Source organism: Abramis brama (genome assembly GCF_963993115.1).
Source record: "Abramis brama genome assembly, chromosome: 1".
In the NCBI taxonomy this organism is placed as follows: Eukaryota; Metazoa; Chordata; class Actinopteri; order Cypriniformes; family Leuciscidae; genus Abramis; species Abramis brama.
Window position 1 is genome coordinate 54,184,941 of NC_139963.1, and position 22,543 is coordinate 54,207,483.

The 22,543-nt window shown below is 37.8% G+C and overlaps 1 protein-coding gene across 1 annotated transcript; it reads right to left on the reverse strand.

Moving 5' to 3' along the window:
- Positions 1-714: 714 nt before the first annotated feature.
- LOC311067163 (uncharacterized protein) lies at positions 715-22,053 on the reverse strand. The gene is made up of 4 exons (XM_084088822.1): positions 21,996-22,053; positions 15,855-16,172; positions 4,651-5,507; positions 715-2,020 (listed from the first exon to the last, which is right to left on the reverse strand). The coding sequence occupies exons 2-4, from the start codon at positions 15,886-15,888 to the stop codon at positions 1,958-1,960; spliced, it is 954 nt and encodes a 317-aa protein (XP_083944948.1). The 5' UTR covers positions 15,889-16,172; positions 21,996-22,053; the 3' UTR covers positions 715-1,957.
- Positions 22,054-22,543: the final 490 nt, after the last annotated feature.

Genomic DNA, 22,543 nt, shown 5'->3' on the forward strand with positions numbered 1-22,543 from the left:
ATGTATTAGGCATTTAAAAGCTCTATAGAGAAATTAACAACATGGAAAGCTCAAAAAGCAATCATATCAGGATACTTCATGACTATGTTAGTTTATATATTAACTATTGTTAACTAATGAACCTTATTGTAAAGTGTTACCTGAAAGTATATATTTAATTTGCATGGTAGAGTAGAAGTAGAAGAGAAACTAGATGTTCTAATGAAAAGAGTTGAAGAATGAGTTAAAAATGAATAACAGATTCACGTCTCTCTTAAAAGTGTAATGGCCTTCTTCTCCAGTGTGAATTTTCTGGTGGTCTTTCAGTTCATCTTCTGTAGTAAAGGACTTCAGCACTGAAACACACACCGCCGTGTCTTTTCTGCTGTATTATTACTAATGAATCTTCTCCTTTGTGTGAATCTTCAGGTGTTTATTCAGGACTGAAGCCCAATGAAACTGTTTCCCGCACTGATCAGTTAAATGGTCTTTCATCAGAATGAGAAGAAGTGATTTCAGAGAGAAAGCCTGAGGCGCTTCTTCCCAGTGTGAACTCTCATGTGAATCTCCAGTCTTAATTTATATGTGAAATGGTGACAGATTTACAGGTGACAGATTTTTTTGTCTTATTTTTTCCCTTTCTTGTTCACGTCCTTCAGGTCTAAAAGAAACATTAAATCAAGTGAGATTTCAAAATGAGAGACAAACGTGAAATGAAAAGTCAAGATCACAGATGAGTTCAATATTCATTTTAATCCCATCAAATCTGGTCAACAACTGCTGTGCACGATTATGATCTATTTTAATGTCAATATTCTATTTTAATATTTCAATGAAGATGATTTGTGTTATTAATCACTAGTTTGGTCATGAAACTCTAGATGACGCAGACCCGACATGTGATCTGTAAGAAATCACAGTTTCACTGATGCTCCAGAAGGAAACACGATGCAGTACAAGCCGGGGGTGAAAACATTTGCACAATCAAGCAACAGAAGATACATGCATGTTTCCCAGAAGTCAAATTAAGTCAAATTTAAAGATCTTCACATTCAAAATGTTTTACCTAGGGGGGGAAAAAACGGAAGAATTTCTGAAGAACATTGTGCGCAATTTTTTTTTATTTATTTGCAATGTGCTTATATAACTGTTGAACGTCAGATTGCTATGGCCACTTTTGTACAAACACAATTTTCTCCAAGCAGGTATTTTAGACGGAACAATGGAAATATTCACAATTTTAATTGTTGTTGTTGTTATTCTTTGTTTTACATACTCTGAACTGCACCAAAATACCTTGCATTTGTCTTGAACTTTTTGCACTGTACTTCTGACGGGAATTTAACTGAGCTGATCTTTGACGGCACTGTTTTCTGCAGAGCTGCTTTATACCTGAACTGAACTAATATAATAATTGATGATCTTTCCCATGGACCTGAACTGACTTCAGCTGAACAATAACACCATTTTCTTCTTATTCTGCTCTACAGCAGAATTGAACTTTTTGCATCACTGAATTATTATTTCTGATCACTGTAAAGCTGCTTTTGTATCTGTACTGTATGAAGCGCTACAGAAATGAAGGTGACTTGACTTGTTTACTACACACTAAAAAGTGATTGGTCAAGGTTGTTTCAGTAGCCAATGAGCTTGCTTGCTCAATATTTAAATACATTGGTTCAATGTTTATGGTAAATTGGTCAAAAAAGGTGAAATACAATTGAAATATTGACAGTTGATTTATTAACAGGTGATTATTCAGGAGAATAAAGTCTCATAAGAATCCACTGTTTCTATTCTAGTCTCAAATTTATATAAGATGTCAAAAAAAAAAAAAAAATGCTTTTTTGTGCTTTAATTTGTCATGTTTTTATTCTGCGCCTGAAGCAATGTAAATCTAGAGAGCATCAGCATGTTCTTCGGCATGATGAGTGAATGAAGAATAAAGAATAAACCCCAAACTCTTTGTTCTTCAGTATCATGATGTTTCATTCTGCAGGCGTTCTCTCCGTCCTCTCCTTCCAGATGCTTTCTGGTAATTCTGCCAAAAACAAACAAGTTTAATTTCCAACAGACAGGATGCGAGATAAATAACTCTTAACTTGACTCTGCACTCAAGTTTTGATTTGGACCAAACCTTCAGTTTGTGCTGTTCAAAACTTTTAGTAGGATTGGGATAACTTTCAGAAACATAATGTTATGAAACTTTAAAATTGGTCAAATAATACAATGTTTATATGTAGTATAAACCGTAAAACTTCAAATAATAGCCGAGTCCCAAATAGACGCCCGTCTCTTTTACACGCCTGGTGTGGCTACAGGTTTGGATAAAAAAAGGCCGGTCTCAAATAGAGGCCCGGTCTGTTTTTTAGTTTCGGGTTGTATTTAATCTTCTAAAACCCGTCAGATCGTCTGTTTAAGCCAGTTTTATGGAGAAGATTGCGCACACAAGAGAGCCCTGCGCATCTGGGCGGAGCTGTTAGTGCAAGCAAGGCAGGCAGAGTTAGCGGAGGCCGGAGTGAGAAGTGGAGGAGAGCGACGAAGAGGAGGAATTCGCCAACTTGTAGTTGAGGATTGCGGTGATGATGATAGTGATGAATAGGGTCCTTTTGTATCACATGATTGCAGTTGTTTCATAGGGTAGCTTTCATTCTGTCTTGTTGATGTGTTTCTACTACTAGAAACATATCAACTAGTTCATAGACTCAATGGATATTACCGGTAACTTGTATTGTTCAGCCCATGGCTGTCACATCGTTTTGTTTTTTTATGCTGCCAATAATCTAAAGGAGGTCGCACACCGTACGAGAAGCACAGCGCCGCGTCGCGTCTATGACAATTCGAGGTATCGCACAATGGACGGTCAGTTTATGGCCAGCAATATTGTTGTTTAAGGATATTATGGAATTAAGATCATGTCTGTACTATGTTATGATTGTACTGTACAATTAAATACAATCGTTGCTTAGTCTGCAGTCTGAATTCACTTTACCTCAGAGTTAACTGAATGAATTGAGAATATCACCTGAAAATCCGATAACATCAGCAATTTTCATTCAAGCATCTGATTTCTGTAAATGAGTGTAAAACTGAATGTATATTGCAGCACAGGGTGAAGTCAGTTTATACATTAATGACGATTTGAGACAATGTACACTCATAGAGAGTTCGAATTTTAAAGATGTGGCGCTGCGCTTCTCGCCTGGTGTGCGACCGCCTTTAGACATACGGAAATATAGTAGGCTAATTCTTACATTAACTGATCTGTTAAACACAAACACAGATTTGGTAACCTCCTACTGTCATGCTTTCCGTATATCAGCCTATGCTATTTGGATTGTTATCTCTAGGCCTACACTCAATGAACAACATCTCAACACTAAATTAAAATTGCTTAAAGCAATATTGTATTGTAATATTTAAAGGACACCCACTATGCTCCTTTTCCCCAAGATGCAAATTAAGTCTCTGATGCCCCCGAGTGCGTACGTGAAGGTTTAGCTCAAAACAAAAACAGATCATTTTTTACAGCATGTTTAAATTGTCACTTTTTAGGGCTGAGAAAAACACGCCATTTTTGTGTGTGTTCATTTCGACCCGGAGTCAGACAATAATGCCCACAAAGCCAGAGGATATGCTGTATGGAGATTGAACTGGTATAGTTTAGTTTAATTACGGTTATAACGTATTTGTTACCTGCTTTTATCCACTATTAATACAAGCCTGCTGTAGCGAACCCAGTCCGAATGATGGGCAAAAATATACTGATGAGTTTAATGAAGTTTATTGTACATCCCGCAAAAGATGAAGCGTCAGTTTTACTCCAGAAAATCACCGCAAGAACTGAATAAACACCGTCTAAGAAGATTAAAGTCTGATCCATAAACTCTCTCACGCCCTTGTATTATCATCAACATACACAGCGAATTACACAAAACACTCATTACAACTAACAGTAAAATTATACACACCTTTTCAGGGGGTGCTTAATAAACTGGTAAACTTCATATCTACAACATATCTACAAAGATGAACTGTATTAAAGAGCGCGCTCTCCCTTTCATTTCTGCCGTGACCAGTATCGCTCCGGAGACTGTAAGCTGGATCACGAACAGTTGGTACAGATCCATCCTAGAGTAACAATGAGAGTAAATGAAGACTGCTATGTTCATTCTTACATCCAACAACAAAACATCTCAGTCGCTTAGGAGACATTTTTGTCTACAGCTTCTCAAGCGTCGAAACAATGTTGGACTGTTTAGCTCACTCGGGGCGGGGCTATGCTAAAACTGCAGTGTCAATCAACAGTTGTGGGAGGGGCTTGTGCAAATCTACTCACTTTGCCCCGAATCTGAGAACGGGTTGTTCTGAGACAGTACTTATGATTTGCACTGGGTGGATTTTTATCAATATAGGGTAGTTGTGTACACACACTGCCAAAAAACATTTATGTTCAAACACCATGTAAAAGTGAATTTTGCATAATAGGAGCCCTCTATTTAATATCACACAACCCTATGTGAGATCAACCAACAAAATGTGCAGTCGCTCATTCTGGCTGATAAGAAACTAACGAGTCTGTTTCTCAACATCTAAAGATGAACTACTCACTGTGATTTCAGACTGTGATTGTTTTTCATATGAGTGAAGATAGAAGATAACTGAACAAACCTCTGCATGGATCTTCATGTGTCGCTTCAGTTGACTTTTAAAGGCGAAACTCTTTCCACACTGATCACACGTGTGCGGCTTCTCTCTGCTGTGGATCCTCTCATGTCTTTTCAGATTTGATGAGTGACTGAATCTCTTGTCACAGTGTGAACACTTGTAAGGTTTTTCTCCAGTGTGAATTGTCTGGTGCAGTTTTAAACATTGTGCTGTAGTAAAAGTCTTCTCACACTCAAAGCACATATGAACTCCTACACCAGTATGAATTCTTTGATGTGTTTGTAAACTATACAGCAGTGAAAAACTCTTTCCACATTCAGAACATGAGTGAGACTTCTTCTTCATATGAACCCTCAGGTGTGCCTTCAGGTTTGATGCCCTAAGAAATAATTTTCCACACTGATCACATGTGAACGTTTTCTCTCCAGTGTGGATCATCATATGAATATTAAGGTGTCCTGACTGTGCGAAATTCTTCCCACATTGATCACAAGTGAACGGCTTCTCTCCAGTGTGAACTCTCATGTGTAGTTTAAGATTACGTTTGTCTATGAAACTCTTCCCACACTGAGTGCAGGGGAGCAGCTTCTCTCCAGTGTGGATCCTCATGTGAATCTCTAGATTATCTTTCCTTGAGTAACTTTTCCCGCACCGATCACATGAGAACGGCTTCTCTCCAGTATGAACTCTCATGTGACGTTCATGATTATGTGTCTTTGTGAAACTCTTTCCACACTGAGTGCAGGTCAAATATTTATTGGCTCTTCTTTTCTTTAAAAATGTCTTTTTAGTCTTTGAGCGACTCAAAGGTTTTTCTCCAGGTTTGACATGATGTTTCTCCTCGTTCACTTCACTCAGGTCTGAAATGAAAGAAAATGTTTAAATTTTTACACAAACAGTTCAGTGTCGATCACATTTATCAACCCTGTTACCAAAGTTACTGTGAGAAGAATTAATAACTTCAAGAATTTATGAGAAATACAACTTTATCAGTAACTATAAATCAAATTTTGCTCAAGTTAAATTGCTTACAACCCTGTTAGACATTTTGGAAAGTTCACACAGTTTACTGATATATATATACACACACACAGAGAGAGAGAGTGAGAGAGAGAGAGAGTGAAATGTCAAAAATTTTGGTAACATGGAGGCAACGGATGCAGCGGAGGAGTGCAGACGTGTGTTCGTGAGCTCTCGGTGGTGGTACCTAGCATCTGCCTTTATCCTGATTTAACTTCTCATCACTTTAATTTGTTTGCAAGAGGCAAAGCCATTACAAACACTTTTGTATGGCAAGCTACAATTTTCGACATAAAAAGCGAAAGAAAACTACAACTCAAATTTCGCGACACCTGCACGCTGTAACCACAAGAAATATGGCGGACGGGGAAAAGGAAACATCTTTCAGCAAACTTCTCGACGCTATTCAAGAAACTAAAGACGACCTCACAAAGCATATTGACAAGAAAACAGCCGACATACAAACAACATTAACGAAAATCGAGTCCTCACTCTCTACGCTGGCGGAACAGGTTGAGGAGATACAGACACGAGTGAGTACTAATAAAGACAATATTAAAGATATGCGCGACCGTATTGGCGAAATGGAGAAACTGACAACGCATCTCAAAGACAAAACTGACGACTTAGAAAACCGCAGCAGGAGGTCTAACATTAGGATAATAAATGTGCCGGAACAAGCAGAGGGTCGTGATACTGTAGGATTTTTGGAAAAGTTTATACCGCAAATCCTGGGTGAGGATAACTTCACCTCACCTGTCACCCTAGAAAGAGCACACCTCATCGGGAAGAAGTCTGACAGACCGCGGCCCCTCATCGCCAAATTCCTGAACTTCAGAGACAAGGAAAAAGCCCTTCGACTGGCCAGAAGTAAAGGAGAGATGACATACGAGAACAAAAGGATATCGTTCTACCCAGATTACAGCGCAGAACTGCAGCGCAGGAGAGACGAGTTCCGTGACGTGAAGAAGATACTGCGAGAGAAGGAGATGGAATACGTGCTGATCTACCCAGCCCAACTTCGCATCAAACATCAGGGAACAGTCAAGTTTTTCGCCACTCCAGCTGAAGTGCAACGCTTTTTGAAAGATCTCCCAAGTGAGTAGCATAAAACTAACTAAAGTGTCTGCAGTAGCCTACATAGTCCACCGTCATAGACACTGATGTGAAGGGTTGTGATTCAAGTTACGACATGATAGCCTAATCCTCTTGTTATCTTCAAGTGTTCAAAATAACTGGGACAATGGCTGATGATAAACTGTAGACCTTGCGTGCAGGCCAGGGCCGGAGTGGGGCCACTTTTCAGCCCGGGAGTTTCAGGCCCAAGACCGGCCCACTTTTTCCATGGTGGAATTCCAAATTAGCACTTTTTTTTAATTGGATAAATGAAGCAACAGTTCAGCTCGTACTATTGTGTAGTTTGTATTAATACCATGGGTTAACAAATGATGTAAAGGTTAAATAATAATTCACTTAGACTTTATAAGAAGCATAAGAAGCAATTGCAACTTTTTCACACAATTCTGACTTTATATTTCGCAATTCTGACTTTATAACACGCAATTGCGACTTTATTTCACGCAATTCTGACTTATATCTCACAATTCTGACTCTATATCTTGCAGTTCTGACTTTATAAGCAATTGCGACTTTATATCACGCAATTCTGACTTTATATCTCACAATTCTGACTCCATATCTTGCAGTTCTGACTTCATATTTCGCAATTCTGACTTTATAACACGTTTTATGACTTTATATCACACAATTCTGACTCTATATCTTGCCGTTCTGACTTTATAAGCAATTGCGACTTTATTTCACGCAGTTCTGACTTTATATATTGCAATTCTGACTTTATAATAAGCAATCGCAACTTTATTTCACACAATTCTGACTTTATATCTCGCAATTCTGACTTTATAACACACAATTGCGACTTTATATCACGCAATTCTTTATAACACGCAATTGCGACTTTATTTCAGGCAATTCTGACTTTATATCTCACAATTCTGACTTTATAACATGCAATTGCGACTTTATTTCACGCAATTATGACTTTATATCTCGCAATTCTGATTTTTTTTTCTCATGCAAACTCGCAATTGTGAGATAAAAAGTCGCAATTATCTTTTAAAATGTTTTATTCTGTGGCGGAAACAAAGCTTCCATACCTCCTGGCCTCTTCCTCCCATCCATCCTCCCTGACGCGTACCGTTACGGCCGGCCCAGCTATCAGTAGGCGCAGGCGGTGCCGCGGTAGCCTCCCTGAGAAAACGTTTTGAAAAGACGGGCTATGGACCCAACCATTTCTATAGGAGGGGAGGGGAGAACTCCCTCACATGGTACAACCCATGCTGAGTTGTGCGCTGCGGTGTCAGAATGCGGAACGTTTGTAGCCTAATGTAACTGATGTGACATTGAAATGTGAAAAAATAAATAAAAAATCCTCGACCGGCCCAAAGGTGAAGCGGCCCACCGGGAATACTCCCGATTCTCCCGATTACCCACTCCGGGCCTGGTGCAGGCTAATGAACATGATGTTATGGTTTACACTACAATGGTAGAATGGGATCACATTTCATTTAACCAACTTCTCTATGCCTTATATATTTCTGCCTAATCTCTAATATTGTAAAATTGCAAACTTTCCCATATACAAACTGTTATGAGTGGCTAGTTTTTAATTATCAGCAGTTGCTGGAGCCACCTCTGTTGTTTAAGAGAGTTACCTACCTAATGTTTTTTTGTTTCAGGGGTTTTACCAGGCAGGTTTTTATTTTGATGTTTTGGGGTTACGTATGGTTTCTCACTAAAACTCGAAATTCTACTTACACACATATCCAGATTACTTTCAGGTTCAGAATCAGTCTTATCATTATATCCTTGTTCGTTATTTCACTACTTCTAAACGCAATGCAGGAATGTATTCAGACATCCTTAGAGCCGAATAGAATGATACTTATCCTTTTGAGACATTCATATGAAGAACTTATATTATGGGTAAAAATTAACATGTATATCTTGGAATATAAGAGGGGTCAACTCACCAATTAAGAGGAAGAAAATGTTGACATATTTAAAGAGGCAAAATGTAGACATAGCCTTTATCCAAGAGAGCTACCTCACTGACTCTGAGCATTTAAAACTGCGCAGAGATTGGGTGGGTAATGTTTTCTACTCTTCCTACTCCTCAAAAGCAAGAGGTGTCGCCTTGCTCATTAATAAACACCTGAACTTTAAATTAAATTCAGTCGAAAAGGATAAAAACGGCAGATTTTTGCTTGTAGATTGCGAAATAAATAGGAACAAGATATCCTTAGTGAATATACAGTCATGGTCAAAATTGATGGCACCCCTGATAAATATGATAAAAAATGGCTGTAAAAAATAAATCTGCATTGTTTATCCTTTTGATCTTTCCTTCAAACAATTCGCAAAAATCTAACCTTTCATTGAAGTAAAAGAATTGAAAGTGGGGGGTAAATCACATTATGAAATAAATGTTTTTCTCCAAAACACGCTGGCCATAATTGTTGGCACCCCTAGAATTTTTTATGAGAAAAATATCTCTAAGGTATATTCCCATTAATATTTAAATTTTTAAGCACACCAGGGTGACTAGGAACATGAAATTGTCCAGCTATGACTTCTTGTTTCACAGGAGTTTAAATATGAGGAAACACAAAGGCCAAATTCCCTTAATCATCCATCACAATGAGTAAAACCAAAGAATATAGTTCTGATGTGCAGCAAAAGATTGTTGAGCTTCACAAAATAGAAAGAGGCTGTAAGAAAATATCTAAAGAATTGAAAATCCCCATTTTGACCATCAGGGCAATAATTAAGAAGTTATAATCAACTAAAGATGTTACAAATCTGCCAGGAAGAGGACGTGTGTCTATATTGTATTAATGGATGGTGAGGAGGAAAGTTTGAGTGGCCAAAGACTCTTCAAGGATCACAGATGGAGAATTGCAGAGATTAGTTGAGTCTTGGGGGTCAGAAAGCCTAAAATAAAATTATCAAACAACCCCTACATCCCCACATGTTGTTTGGGAGGGTTTCAAGAAAAATCATCCTCACTCCTCCAAAAGTAAACTCTAGCATATTCAGTGGTCAGACACGACTGGATCTTCAAAAGGGACCGGATTCTGTGGTCAGATGAAACAAAAAAAGGGATTTTTGGCAGCAAACCCAGCTGATGTGTTTGGTGCAAACAGGGATGAAGAGTACCCCATGCCTACGGTTAAATATACTGCTAGATCTTATATGTTGTGGGCCTATTTATTTGCTGGAGGTCCTGGACATCTTGTTCAGACACATGGTATTATGGATTCTAGCAAATACAAACAGATAAAAAATGACTGTCTCTGCTAGAAATCTTATAATGGGCCGTGGTTGGATCTTCCATCAGGACAACGGTCCAAAACAAACATCAAAATCAACACAAAAATGGGTAACTGAGCACAAAATGAAGCTTCTGCCATGACCGTCCCAGTCCCCTAAACTGAACCCTATAGAAAATGAGTTGGGTGAAATGAAGAGAAGAAGCACCAACATGAACTTGTGAATCTGAAGGATCTGGAGATATTCTGTATGGAGGAATGGTCTCTGATCTCTTGTCAGTTATTCTCCAAACTCATCAGGCATTATAGAAGAAAACTCAGAGCTGTTATCTTGGCAAAAGGAGGTTGCAGAAAGTGTTTAACCTGTTAACCGTTGCCAGTGCGCGGGCGCACTGAAGTGTTTTTTTTTATATATAGTTCAAAGTTACTATCAGATTTAATGTTATACCTTGACAAACTATACATCATTAAAAAGATATAAGACTCAAGTTTCAGTATTTGACCACTATTGTATTCTGAGAAACTTATAGCGACAGTTATTTATTAATTTGTGTCAGGAGTTATGAAATGAAAAAATGAGTCGATACCTTTGATATGAATTATGCGCGTCAGCCGCTTTCATTTATAAAAAAACTCCTGTGCCGTTGTCATGACAGCGATACACAAAACAACGTCCCTCAGGGCTTTAGCTAAAAACTGTGCATATTTGGAGAAATATTGATATATTCTCATAGGTTTACATCAGATTTCTATAGACAGGAATAATATTTATTGAATTTATACCCAAATGCGTCGATGTAATCATTATAAGCGCTTGCATAACTCTGATACTGTATTTTCAATTCATACCAATAGCCTGAGGGCGCCCTCGCCGCCCTGTGCACAGTATAATCCATATATAGAACACATGAAGAAGTGCCATAATCATGTGACATTCGGCGTCACTGATATACACAAAGCTAACAAGATATCGCGCTGTAACTTGCAGATACAGACGTTTTGAAGACAATAAACATGTTTGCTATGATATTTGAGTTACCTGTGTTTTTCAAGCCATGCCAGGTATTTCTATAATAATAGATTATATTTATAATGTAATGCTAATCTATATAGAATCATTGTGCAGAATGCTATACCAATAGTATATTTTCTGTCTGATTTTTTTTTATCTGAAGCCAAATTAGATCACAGAAGATTATTTAAAATACTCTACTTGCGTTATAAGTAAGTTTGGAACACAAACATGGTTTTAATAACAGGGTGCCAACAATTATGGCCAGCGTGTTTTGGAGAAAAACATTTATTTCATAATGTGATTTACCCCCCACTTTCAGTTCTTTTACTTCAATGAAAGGTTAGATTTTTGTGAATTTTTTGAAGGAAAGATCAAAAGGATAAACAATGCAGATTTATTTTTTACAGCCATTTTTTATCATATTTATCAGGGGTGCCATCAATTTTGGCCATGACTGTATATGGGCCCAATTATGATGACCCGTTGTTCTTTAACAATCTGATTATGAAACTGGCCACAATTGGGGGTCGATGTGTTGTGGGTGGAGACTTTAACTTAGTCTTAAACCCTCTTTTGGTTCGATCATCACCCAAAACATCTTCACTATCAAAGGCGGCAACAGCACTAAACCAAGGTATGAAAGACATAGGCATAATTGACGTGTGGCGAAATTTTTATCCAAACCAGAGGGATTTCTCTTTCTTTTCACCTATGCATAATACACACTCTAGAATTGACATGTTCCTGGTGCCACTAGGTATGATAGCCACAGTGATAGAATGCTCCTATCTAGCAGCTACCTTCTCAGATCATAACCCCATCAAACTCTCCTGGTTGGTTGATACTCCACAGCCCACAACTCGCAGGTGGAGATTTAAAAATTACATGTTAAAAGACCCTAAATTTATTTCATATATGACTACCAATATTGAAATATTTATTGATACCAATTCAAATTCCTCTTCACATGCCAACATTTGGGAAGCCCTTAAAGCCTATATGAGAGGTCAAATTTTATCATACAGTGCCCACAAGGTAAAACAAATTAGAGAGAGATTAACCAAATTGGAAAGAGATATTAAAAAGCAGGAACAGGAATACATTGCCACCAAAAAGGAAGAACACCTTAACACACTAACAAAAACAATGATGCAATATAATAATCTATGTACCAGCAAAGAGGAAGCAGCTATGGCCAGAACTAGATATCACTATTATGAATTCGGGAACAAAACAAGTAAACTCTTGGCTTGGCAAATTAAAAAGGAAGCATCTGATAAATTTATACACTCAATATTAACAGAGGACGGCAGACTCCTTGATAATTCGCCATCCATTAATTTAGAATTCAAACATTTTTACGAAAATTTATATAAAACTGGACAGGACGCTCATAATATTGGAGCAAAAAGGTTCATGGAGGGAATAACCCTTCCCAAATTGCAAGATGAGGATAGAGATCTGCTTGATGCAGATATATCAGAAACAGAGGTACTCCAAGCCATTAACTCTTTACAAAATAACAAGACTCCCGGGCCAGACGGCTTCCCTGTTGAGTATTATAAGGCCTTTTCAAATAAATTATTAACTCCGCTTGCGAACATGATTAAAGAAGCTCTAGAAAATAAAAAAATTACCAGACTCATTGGAAATCGCAACAATCACACTGCTTCCAAAACCGGGCAAGGACAAACAGAAATGTGACTCATACAGACCCCTCAGCCTATTAAATGCAGATTATAAGATACTATCCAAACTAATTGCTCTCAGACTGGAAGACGTTATACCAAAAATAATACATGCTGACCAAACAGGTTTTATTAAAAACAGGTATGGAGCAGACAATGTGCGGCGACTGCTCCACATACTGAACATTGCTCAAAAAAATCAAAATCCTATGCTAATAATATCTATGGATGCAAACAAAGCATTTGACAGGATTGAACCAAGCTTTCTATTTCAGACTCTAGAGGCTATGGGATTTGGAGAGAAATTCACTAACTATGTTAAAACACTTTTTAATGCCCCCAAAGCTAATATTTTAACAAATGACATTCTATCTAACACTTTCTCATTATCCAGGGGATGCAGGCAAGGCTGTCCAAGCTCCCCCCTGCTCTTTGCACTTGCAATTGAACCATTAGCCATCGCCATCCGCTCTAATAACTCCATAGCAGGAATTAAATTTGGCATAAATGAACATAAACTTTCTCTGTATGCAGATGATCTCCTATTATATATAGCTGGATCCACAAACATCAGTTCCCCCTCTATTAAAATGCCTCAAAGAATATAGCGCAGTTTCAGGATATACATTAAATTACTCTAAAAGTGAGATATTACCACTAAATATACAGGACAATAATATTAGAACTCTCACTGACCCATTCAAATGGTGCAATATTGGTTTCAAATATTTGGGTATACAAATTGGTAAATCGGATGAGCATATGTTTAAGCAGAACTATATAAAACTATTGGAACAAACCAAACTTAACCTTCAAAGATGGATTGATCTTCCACTGTCTCTCATAGGCAGAATTAATACTATCAAAATGAACACTTTGCCTAAGTTTATTTATCTATTTCAATGTCTCCCGATGAATGTTCCCAAGAGTTTCTTCAAAGAGCTTAACAAAATTTTAACTCCTTTTATATGGCAAAGAAAAAACCCTAGGGTTAAACTCATTTCTCTACAGGCTCCAAATTCAAGGGGAGGACTCAACGTACCAAATTTTAGGAATTATTATCTTGCTTCTCAGTACAGATCGATTTGGGTCTGGCTGCATGCAGAGAACAGTGAGGTTAGATGGGTCCCAATAGAACAACATGAGATGAAATCTATGCCTTTAAAGGATATTCCATTCATAGGCACAAAAAAAAGTTTAGCCACACTCACAAATAATTCAATAATACTGAACACATTTGCTGCTTGGCAATAATCTCACTCACTTCTCGACATAAATATTTATTTTCTTAGAAGGGCACCTTTGTGGGGTAATCCCAACCTCTCACACCACATAGCTGACTCAGTGTTGCGGGGGTGGAGAGAAAGAGAAATCCAAACAGTTGCTGACTTATACATTGATGATACATTTGCTAACTTTCAACAACTAAATGAAAAATTCAACCTTTCCAAAGATAGTTTCTTCAAATTCCTACAAATTAGAGACTGGGTTAAGGAGAAATCCAAAGAAACATTCCCAAATATCCCAAAAGAAACTCCTCTTGAAACCCACCTATGTAACAAATTATACGGATCAACAAAAGGAATAATATCTTCTATATATGGTATCATCAATGGAAAGTTACCGGTTTATAATAAAACATCTACAAAAGGGAAATGGGAAAAAGACCTAGACTGTAGTTATGAGGAGGCAGATTGGCGTCATCTATTGGAACAAGCACAGACGGTGATAACCTCCACAAAACACAGGCAAATTCAATTTAATATATTCCATAGGACATACTACACCCCCTACAGGTTACATAAAATTGACAGCAACATTTCCTCCAAATGTCTGAGATGTAAAGTGACCGATGGTGATCTTATACATATGCTATGGAGTTGCCCAATGATAGAAGAATTTTGGAAACGTGTCATTGAATTAACCTCAAGGGTAATAGGATGTCAAATTGAACAGGACCCAAAACTATGGATCCTGGGGGACACAAGCTCTATTAATGCGAACCACTACAAGAAATACTTTATCTTACTTGCGAGCACTGCAGTAAAAAAAATTATTCTGATCAACTGGAAATCTGAAAATTCACCATCAATAAAACATTGGATTAATGATCTTGTGTCGTACTGCATACCCGAAAAGATATTATATAATGTGAGAGGGAAGCCTGCAGCTTTTAGAGAAATCTGGGGCCCCTTCATAGACATTCTGCCTTCTCTGGACTTGGCTGACCATGCTAGTATGAGCCCTCCTGAACCGGCTTCAAATTAGCCCTCTGCAGGTTAATCTTGTATATCTTCCTCATTGATGCATTTGTTGTGAATAACGTGTAGATTTATATAGGTATGTATGTATACAGATGGATGGATGTATAAACTGTATATAGACTGTTTAGATATATAAATGAAAGGAAACTGAGAACCATACAAGGGAAGAGGGTGGGATGGGAAAAGTTTGTGTTTTTTGTTTTGTATTGATTTTATTTACTTAGTTTCTTTTTTGTTTTTGTTTTCTCTTCTGATGTTCAAAATTGAAAATCATCATCCTTGTAAGGTGTCTGTAAGGTTATACATTTGTGAATATTCCTTTTGTATAATGCGACTTTCAATGTATCAAACTGTGGATCCTTCCTTCACACCATTAGCATCTTGTAAGAGCTTTTTGTTAATAAAAACAAATCTTTAAAAAAAAAAAAAAAAAAAATTTTGGTAACATGGATGCAGAAAATGTGAACCAGATTTAAATGTAAAATAAAAGAGGTATAATAATATTTAGTTTGACCTGATGTTGACAATCAATATGAAAATTTCTCAAACTTCGCTTTAATCACCATTTTTGAAAATCAAAAACGAAACTGTTTGTACCATTTCATAGTTTAACTGTTTATCTAAAAGTGTGAGCTCCCATTTGAATGGGAAATTCTGTTATTTATGACATACTATACAACGTTACTTACAAATCTGGTTTTGCTCAAGTTTCTCAAACCTCCCTTTACTGACCATTTGTTGAAAACAAACAAAAAACATTTGTACCCATTTCACAGTTTAACTGTTTATCTAAATGTGATGAAGTGCTTGAATGTCTCTAACATGAATGTTCTTCAGCATCATGAATGAACGAAGAATAAACACCAACCTCTTTGTTCTTCAGGATCTTCAGTGTGTTTCATTCTGCAGGGTTCTGGATCACTCGTGTTCTCACTGTCCTCTTTAATAAACTCAGTCTTTGCAGATTTCAGCTCTTCCTGATGCTCTGATGCTCGTCTTCACTTGTAGCTGATGGGAATATTCCAGCATTTATTGGAGAATTACAGTGGGAGGAGCTTCACTGATGATGTGAGTGATGTGGGAGGAGCTTCACTGATGATGAATTACAGTGGGAGGAGCTTCACTGATGATGTGAGTGATATGGGAGGAGCTTCACTGATGATGAATTACAGAGGGAGGAGCTGATCTAGCAAAATCAAAAATATATCAGTTACTGAGTTTGTTTTTATGCTCATGGATAACAGAATATAAATAGTATAAAATCGTCCATGTATAAACAATGGTAAAAACAGTTAGCCTATAAGCATAAAGAGAAGTAACTCCTCAGTCTATTCACACCAATGAAATGAGCTTTAAGTGTCAATTTACAGGAGATCTGAAGACATCAGCATAATAAATGAGGTGAAAACAGGAACTATTGTCATGAAATAAAGAGTGTTTTCAGCAGATCTGTTAAAGCTGCAGTCGGCAAGTCTGGCAGATTGAGTGGACTTAGCCAAAATTTTGAATGTTTACAACTCTCATGCCCCTCCCCACTACCAACGAGCACCCGCCCATCGTCAGTGCGTGTGTACCTGATTATCTGTGAACGCGTCCGTCTCTTCAGCATAGATCAACACCATGGACTCGGAGGTAGGCTGCCCTGGCTAATCTTTCCATAGATAGCAATAACCGAGGAATTGGAAGCTTGTTAGTAGATTTTCTCTCTGCCATCACGCTTCGTACAATCTTCAGGCAAACTTCAGGCATGTCGTGTGCATGTGATATTGTAATGTGCGCGTCTGCGCGAGGGAGGGGGATCTGTGGCGTGTGCACGACCTGTGATTGACAGTCAGATCTCACACCCCCCTGCGCTGATTCGACCCGATGATCCGGGAGCGGTGGATTTTTGCAAAACAAATAATACGCTCCAGGTGGAGTTAGAAGCTCGGGTTTTTTTCTAAAACCACCTTATTTATGTTGTTCTGTCGGATTATAGTGTCAATTTCACTGAATATGATCAAAAAAATGTTGCCGACGGCAGCTTTAATACTGATGAGCCTCAGACTATCAACACTCATTCAACAAGCCATTCAGGATCATCAGCAGATCATCTCACTTTATTCTGAGTGTTTGCTGATAGAAACACATTATTTGAGTCAGGATAGATGATAAAAGCCTATAAAACTGCTCTATTGAAATAGGATACTGTTATTTCTCACAATATGACATGGATAAAGCATCAATAATACAAAACAAACACAGACACTTGACAGACACTCAGGTAAATAACTATACCCTACTAAACCATAAAATGTCCATATGAATTAAATTTTAATAACTACATTCACTGCAATAATGTAATTAGATCATTAACATGTGTTGGATTACAAATTTATTAAATGTTTAATTTAGTTTGCAACAGTAAAAGTTGAGTACATTGAAGTTAGCATTTTAAGGTTAGGATAATGGTATCAACAGTTTCAGACCCGTTTTCTCTATTATAAGTCACCTTTTGTCGTTAATGGCTCGAGCCAGTAGCCCCAAGACGCACCTTTTGTCTTTAATGGCTCTGGGATGCCCCGTGGAACCAGAGTTCCTGGCCAGTATCAGCATTTGAATAGGTATGCTGATTAAATTGATACTGGTAACACGTTGGGGTCTGGGGCGGGTTCCTTAACCTGTATACCTAATTTGCATGCTTTGTTCAACCTCAATGTAAATCCCTCCCCCTAAATGTCTATAAATTTGCAAGGCAACTGTATTGAGTTAGTCTTGATGATGATGATGAACTACAGACTATTTGGAAGAATAAATCTCTTCTGCTTATAAGATCCATCTCAAGTCTCCTGGTTTTTGCTTCGATGAAGGAATAATAAGTTCACAACACATGTTACAGTTTTGTATGTGCAGAAACTGACAATGATCATAAAACCTTTATTAAAATAAAGAGCACCACAAAACAATAACGTTTACGGCAAACTGTATTCATTATATATGTAAGGGATAATCCACGGCTAGCCATGCATTAAAGGATTTTAATGCACGACGTAGAGGCGAAGAACCTCTTAATTCTTTAATGCATGGCTTCGCGTTGGGTGGTTCTTCGCCTCTACGTTGTGCATTAAAATCCTTTAATGCATGGCTAGGCGTGGATTATCCCGCTTATACCTTGGTTATTTGCCAAGTTAAAAACCAGTTAAAGCTGTAACTGATGTTTACAGTGTAATTTTACAGACGTGTAAAAATGACGGTTATTTTCTTAAGTTAGGCTCGTTAGTTCTAGCACTCCGTCCGCTTTAAATAAAGTAGAGCCATCGGATTGCTTTTATTTGAATGAATTATCACATTTATTTAAATTCATTATTAAAAGAGAGAGACAGAGAACTGAAAGAGAAGGAACAGAGAGAGAGAGAGAGAGAGAGAGAGAGAGAGAGAGATGCGTGCGCGAGTTACCTGTGTGCGTCTCTTCTAAAGTCTAGCAGCTACAGTCCCCTCGTTGCTTAAAGCTGCAGTCGGCAAGTCTGGCAGATTGGGTCGACTTAGCCAAAATTTTGAATGTTTACAACTCTCATGCCCCTCCCCCACTACCAGCGAGCACCTCCCATCGAGGTTGTGCTCGTCAGTGCGTGTGCACCAGATTTTCTGTGAACGCGTCCGTCTCTTCAGCATCGATCAACACCATGGACTCGGAGGTAGGCTGCCCTGGCTAATCTATCCATAGATAGCAATAACCGAGGAATTGGAAGCTTGTTAGTAGATTTTCTTGCCGCCATCACGCTTCGTACAATCTTCAGGCGAACTTCAGGCGTGTCGTGTGCATGTGATTTGTAACGTGCGCGTCTGCGCGAGGGAGAGGGGATCTGTGGCGTGTGCACGACCTGTGATTGACAGTCAGATCTCACACCCCCCTGCGCTGATTCGACCCGATGATCCGGGAGCGGTGGATTTTTGCAAAACAAATAATACGCTCCAGGTGGAGTTAGAAGCTCGGGTTTTTTTCTAAAACCACCTTATTTATGTTGTTCTGTCGGATTATAGTGTCAATTTCACTGAATATGATCAAAAGAATGTTGCCGACGGCAGCTTTAAGCTAATTTAATGATTCTTTAATGGATTTATTAAAATTATTTATGAATGACAGGCAACACTGACAGTGACAAGGCAATCTTTATTTGAACTAATCATGTCATTTATTTATTGTTAATTCTTTGTGCCGCTTTTTGTCATTCAACGTCTTCTCAAAGTCTTCTATTTTGTCTTGTGCCTGGGCCCATTTCTCAAAATTGCCATATTCACCATACAAATTAAACGATATGCAAAAATCATCCATTTAGCCTACCTAAATAAACGTTTTCATATGTAATCAAACTGACTGGAACTACCTGTGCATTAAACGGTTTTATACTACAGGGCCGTTGAATGCTTGAATCTAATTGGTTGACGAACGTTCTAAGGTGTGCATTATTTTCAGGGAAACGCACGGCTAAAGTAGTTCCAGGCAGGTCTTGACCGCATTACAGTTCCATATCACTTCGCGTAGTTAACGGTAATAAAGGAAAATAGGATACAATTCATAACAAGAAAAACAAACAATAAACAATAAAACATTTAGCCCCATGCGCTTGATTTGCAATTTTCAATGTCTAGCTTCACAATCAATGTAAACATGCGGTTTAATTTTAATAAATAAAGTATATAGTCCTATCTATAATCAATAGAAAATTAAACTGAATATAGGCTAAATAATTATTGATAGGTCTACTTGTTAAAGGGGCTTTGTGTTTAATGTATTTGGCTAGTCTACTGTCATCTATCAATAATAGAAAATGAACGAATTAATTAAAACGAATTGAATTAGCCTAAGTAAGGAATAATAATATTGACGCACATGCTTTTCTGTCTCATTATTTGCAACATCTCTTTCTAATAACTGCATTAATAACTGCATAAGCCGGGGACACACTTTAAGGCCGGTTATGAATGTAATTTGATACTTATGACTGATCATGTCCAAACCCCAAACGCGTGTTCAGGGAGTTCAGTCTGTGTTCAAAGTCTGTGTTTATAGGTGCCGTAGAATGGATTATTTTATTATTTTATAATGTTTCCTGGGGTGCCCTCATAATGTTAGTATGTTTTTTAGATCAAAATTTGTTATAATTTAGAAATAAAAGGCATATTTCCTAGCCTGATTTCATACCCTGATTTGAACACTCTGTTTGAAGGGGCGTGTCTGCTGTGAGACTTCAGTGTAAACGCCCTCTGCTGTGATTGGCTGACATGCTTGCATATGAAATATCTGGCATTACATGTAGAGCTGTCTGGAAAACTTTTACTATTATAGCTTTTATACGTTTTTACTATTACAACTATCGGGATTAACGAATCATGAGAAGTTTTTTAAGTATTTAGATCTATTCCAGCATTGAGCAGATGACAGCCTGTTGATCGCGTGAATGAAGATCTTATCACTGCAATGCGATTTACTAATGCATAAACAGTGTTGAACGACTTTGAGAGAAAGATTATCTGTCTGAACTTGAACAATTACACATCAGAAATTCACATAACCCACTGGTTCTCCAGAGGCTCGGATGAAGGAGCTAAAAAAATACTTTTGTGTTCATTTGTACATCCAAACACTGAGCAACTGCCATGCTTCGTTCGCTCGTTTGCAAGCCACGATGTCTCACACGCATAGGTTTAATACCTATGATCACGCGCGTGAACTCGGCAATCGACTACTTTGGACTTCAACCGAAAAACAGGATGTAAACAAAGGTATTTGCGCTGGCTTAAATAACATCATTTTTATACATATCTTTCACATCTACTGCAGTCAGACTCGCTCGTGTTCACTCAGAAGGAATCACTCACATTTTCTGTGCACTTGTAATGACACATCAAGGATGTTAAGAGGCTAAAAGCAGGTTTAGTACTTGCCCCATTGAAGTCAACAGGGTGCAAATTTTAAAAATAGAATAACTCGGTGTAGGCAACACCGATTTTTGTCGTTGTTCTCTGTATTGACAGCACTCCAAATGTACAAAAAAATGTGCTCAATGTTAAAATTGACCGGAGTTCTCCTTTAACTATGCCAAGATAAATTCAATTTCACATTCTAGGGCACCTTTAAAATATGCTGCGATGAAAACAGTAAGAGAATGTGTCAGCTAGTCGTGTGTCCGCAGCATTAGTCTGCTATCAGTGGCTCAAACCTCCGTTACTAACTCTAAAATGACGTTTTGGAATTAGCAACGGAGGCATGGGATTAGATGCGTAAGAAATTAGTCCTACATACAAGAGCGTTTTAATGACAAAAACTTTACAAACGTCTTAAAATACATAATCTGAACAATGTTTTGAGGTGTGGTAACTGTAGTATAAGCGGAATAATTGACTTCAGGCCGTTGAATTATTTAATAAATTTATTATAGAATTTTCTAATAATTCAACGGCCTGAAGTCAATTATTCCTTACTTACTGCACACCTTCCAGCCAATCAGAATCGAGTATTTAAACAATGCAGCCCATGGTATATATTATTTTTTACATGTTTAAATTGTCTCACGTGGCTCCCTATAGGCTCAATGTAAAGTATTTAGCGGTATCTTTTCCAGTCTATTTTAACAATGCAAAGTAAATAAATACCAAATTTAATCCAAAGATGTTAAGAGTAGAAATAAAACGGCAGCAGCAACACTTGATATCGAGTCCCATTCCCCTCACAGATCTCAAACTTTAACTCTTGACTTGACATTCAGTAACAGTTCTCACACAAACATCGAGACAATCACACAAACGAACACAAAATCGCTCAGGTCTGAATGAACTCAACATATTCTCCTCATGCTCGCTGCTGCTGCACTAAATGTTTATTTCAGCAGGAAGACGCCAGAAAAGACGCACAAGTATCGCTGTGATCGATGAAAACAATACAGAAATGAGTCTGTCGCTTAATCAAACTGTATAAAGAGTGTTTGAAAGTTGTGTAAATATGAGAAATACCGTAAACTGCTCTCCTCACCTCAGAAGACTCGACGCTCTGTCTGTGTGTGTGTGTGTGTGTGTGTGTGTCAATCCGGAGGGCGGCGCATTTGAAGTGCGATTGCTTCACAGCGGCGCGACGAAGGATGTCCCAATTCAAAGGCTGAACCCTTATAATACTTTTTTTTTTCTTGTCCTCTGACACTGTTCTTATTTTATTTTACTTTATTATTCTGTATTTGTTTTACTTTAAGTGATTATGTCTCATTGTATTGCTCTGGTTCATGGCATTTAAAAAAAAAAAAAAAAAAAGGCTGAACCCTTCTTTTTTTTGGGGGGGGGGGGGGGTAGTTTTTTTGCTGTTAACAAAAAAGATGAGTATGTTACAAATACTACAGTATACAAGAAAACACAACAAATGTAACACTAGGGGGATTAATGTAGAACTACATAAGACATTGACACATTTTCAAAGTTTGAACTGCTTTTTTCTTCATAGAAAATCAGATTGATCAATATAAAGCTCAATTACTTTCTTAAATGATGTAAAACATGTTATATACAATGCATTATATAAACCTGGCTGTG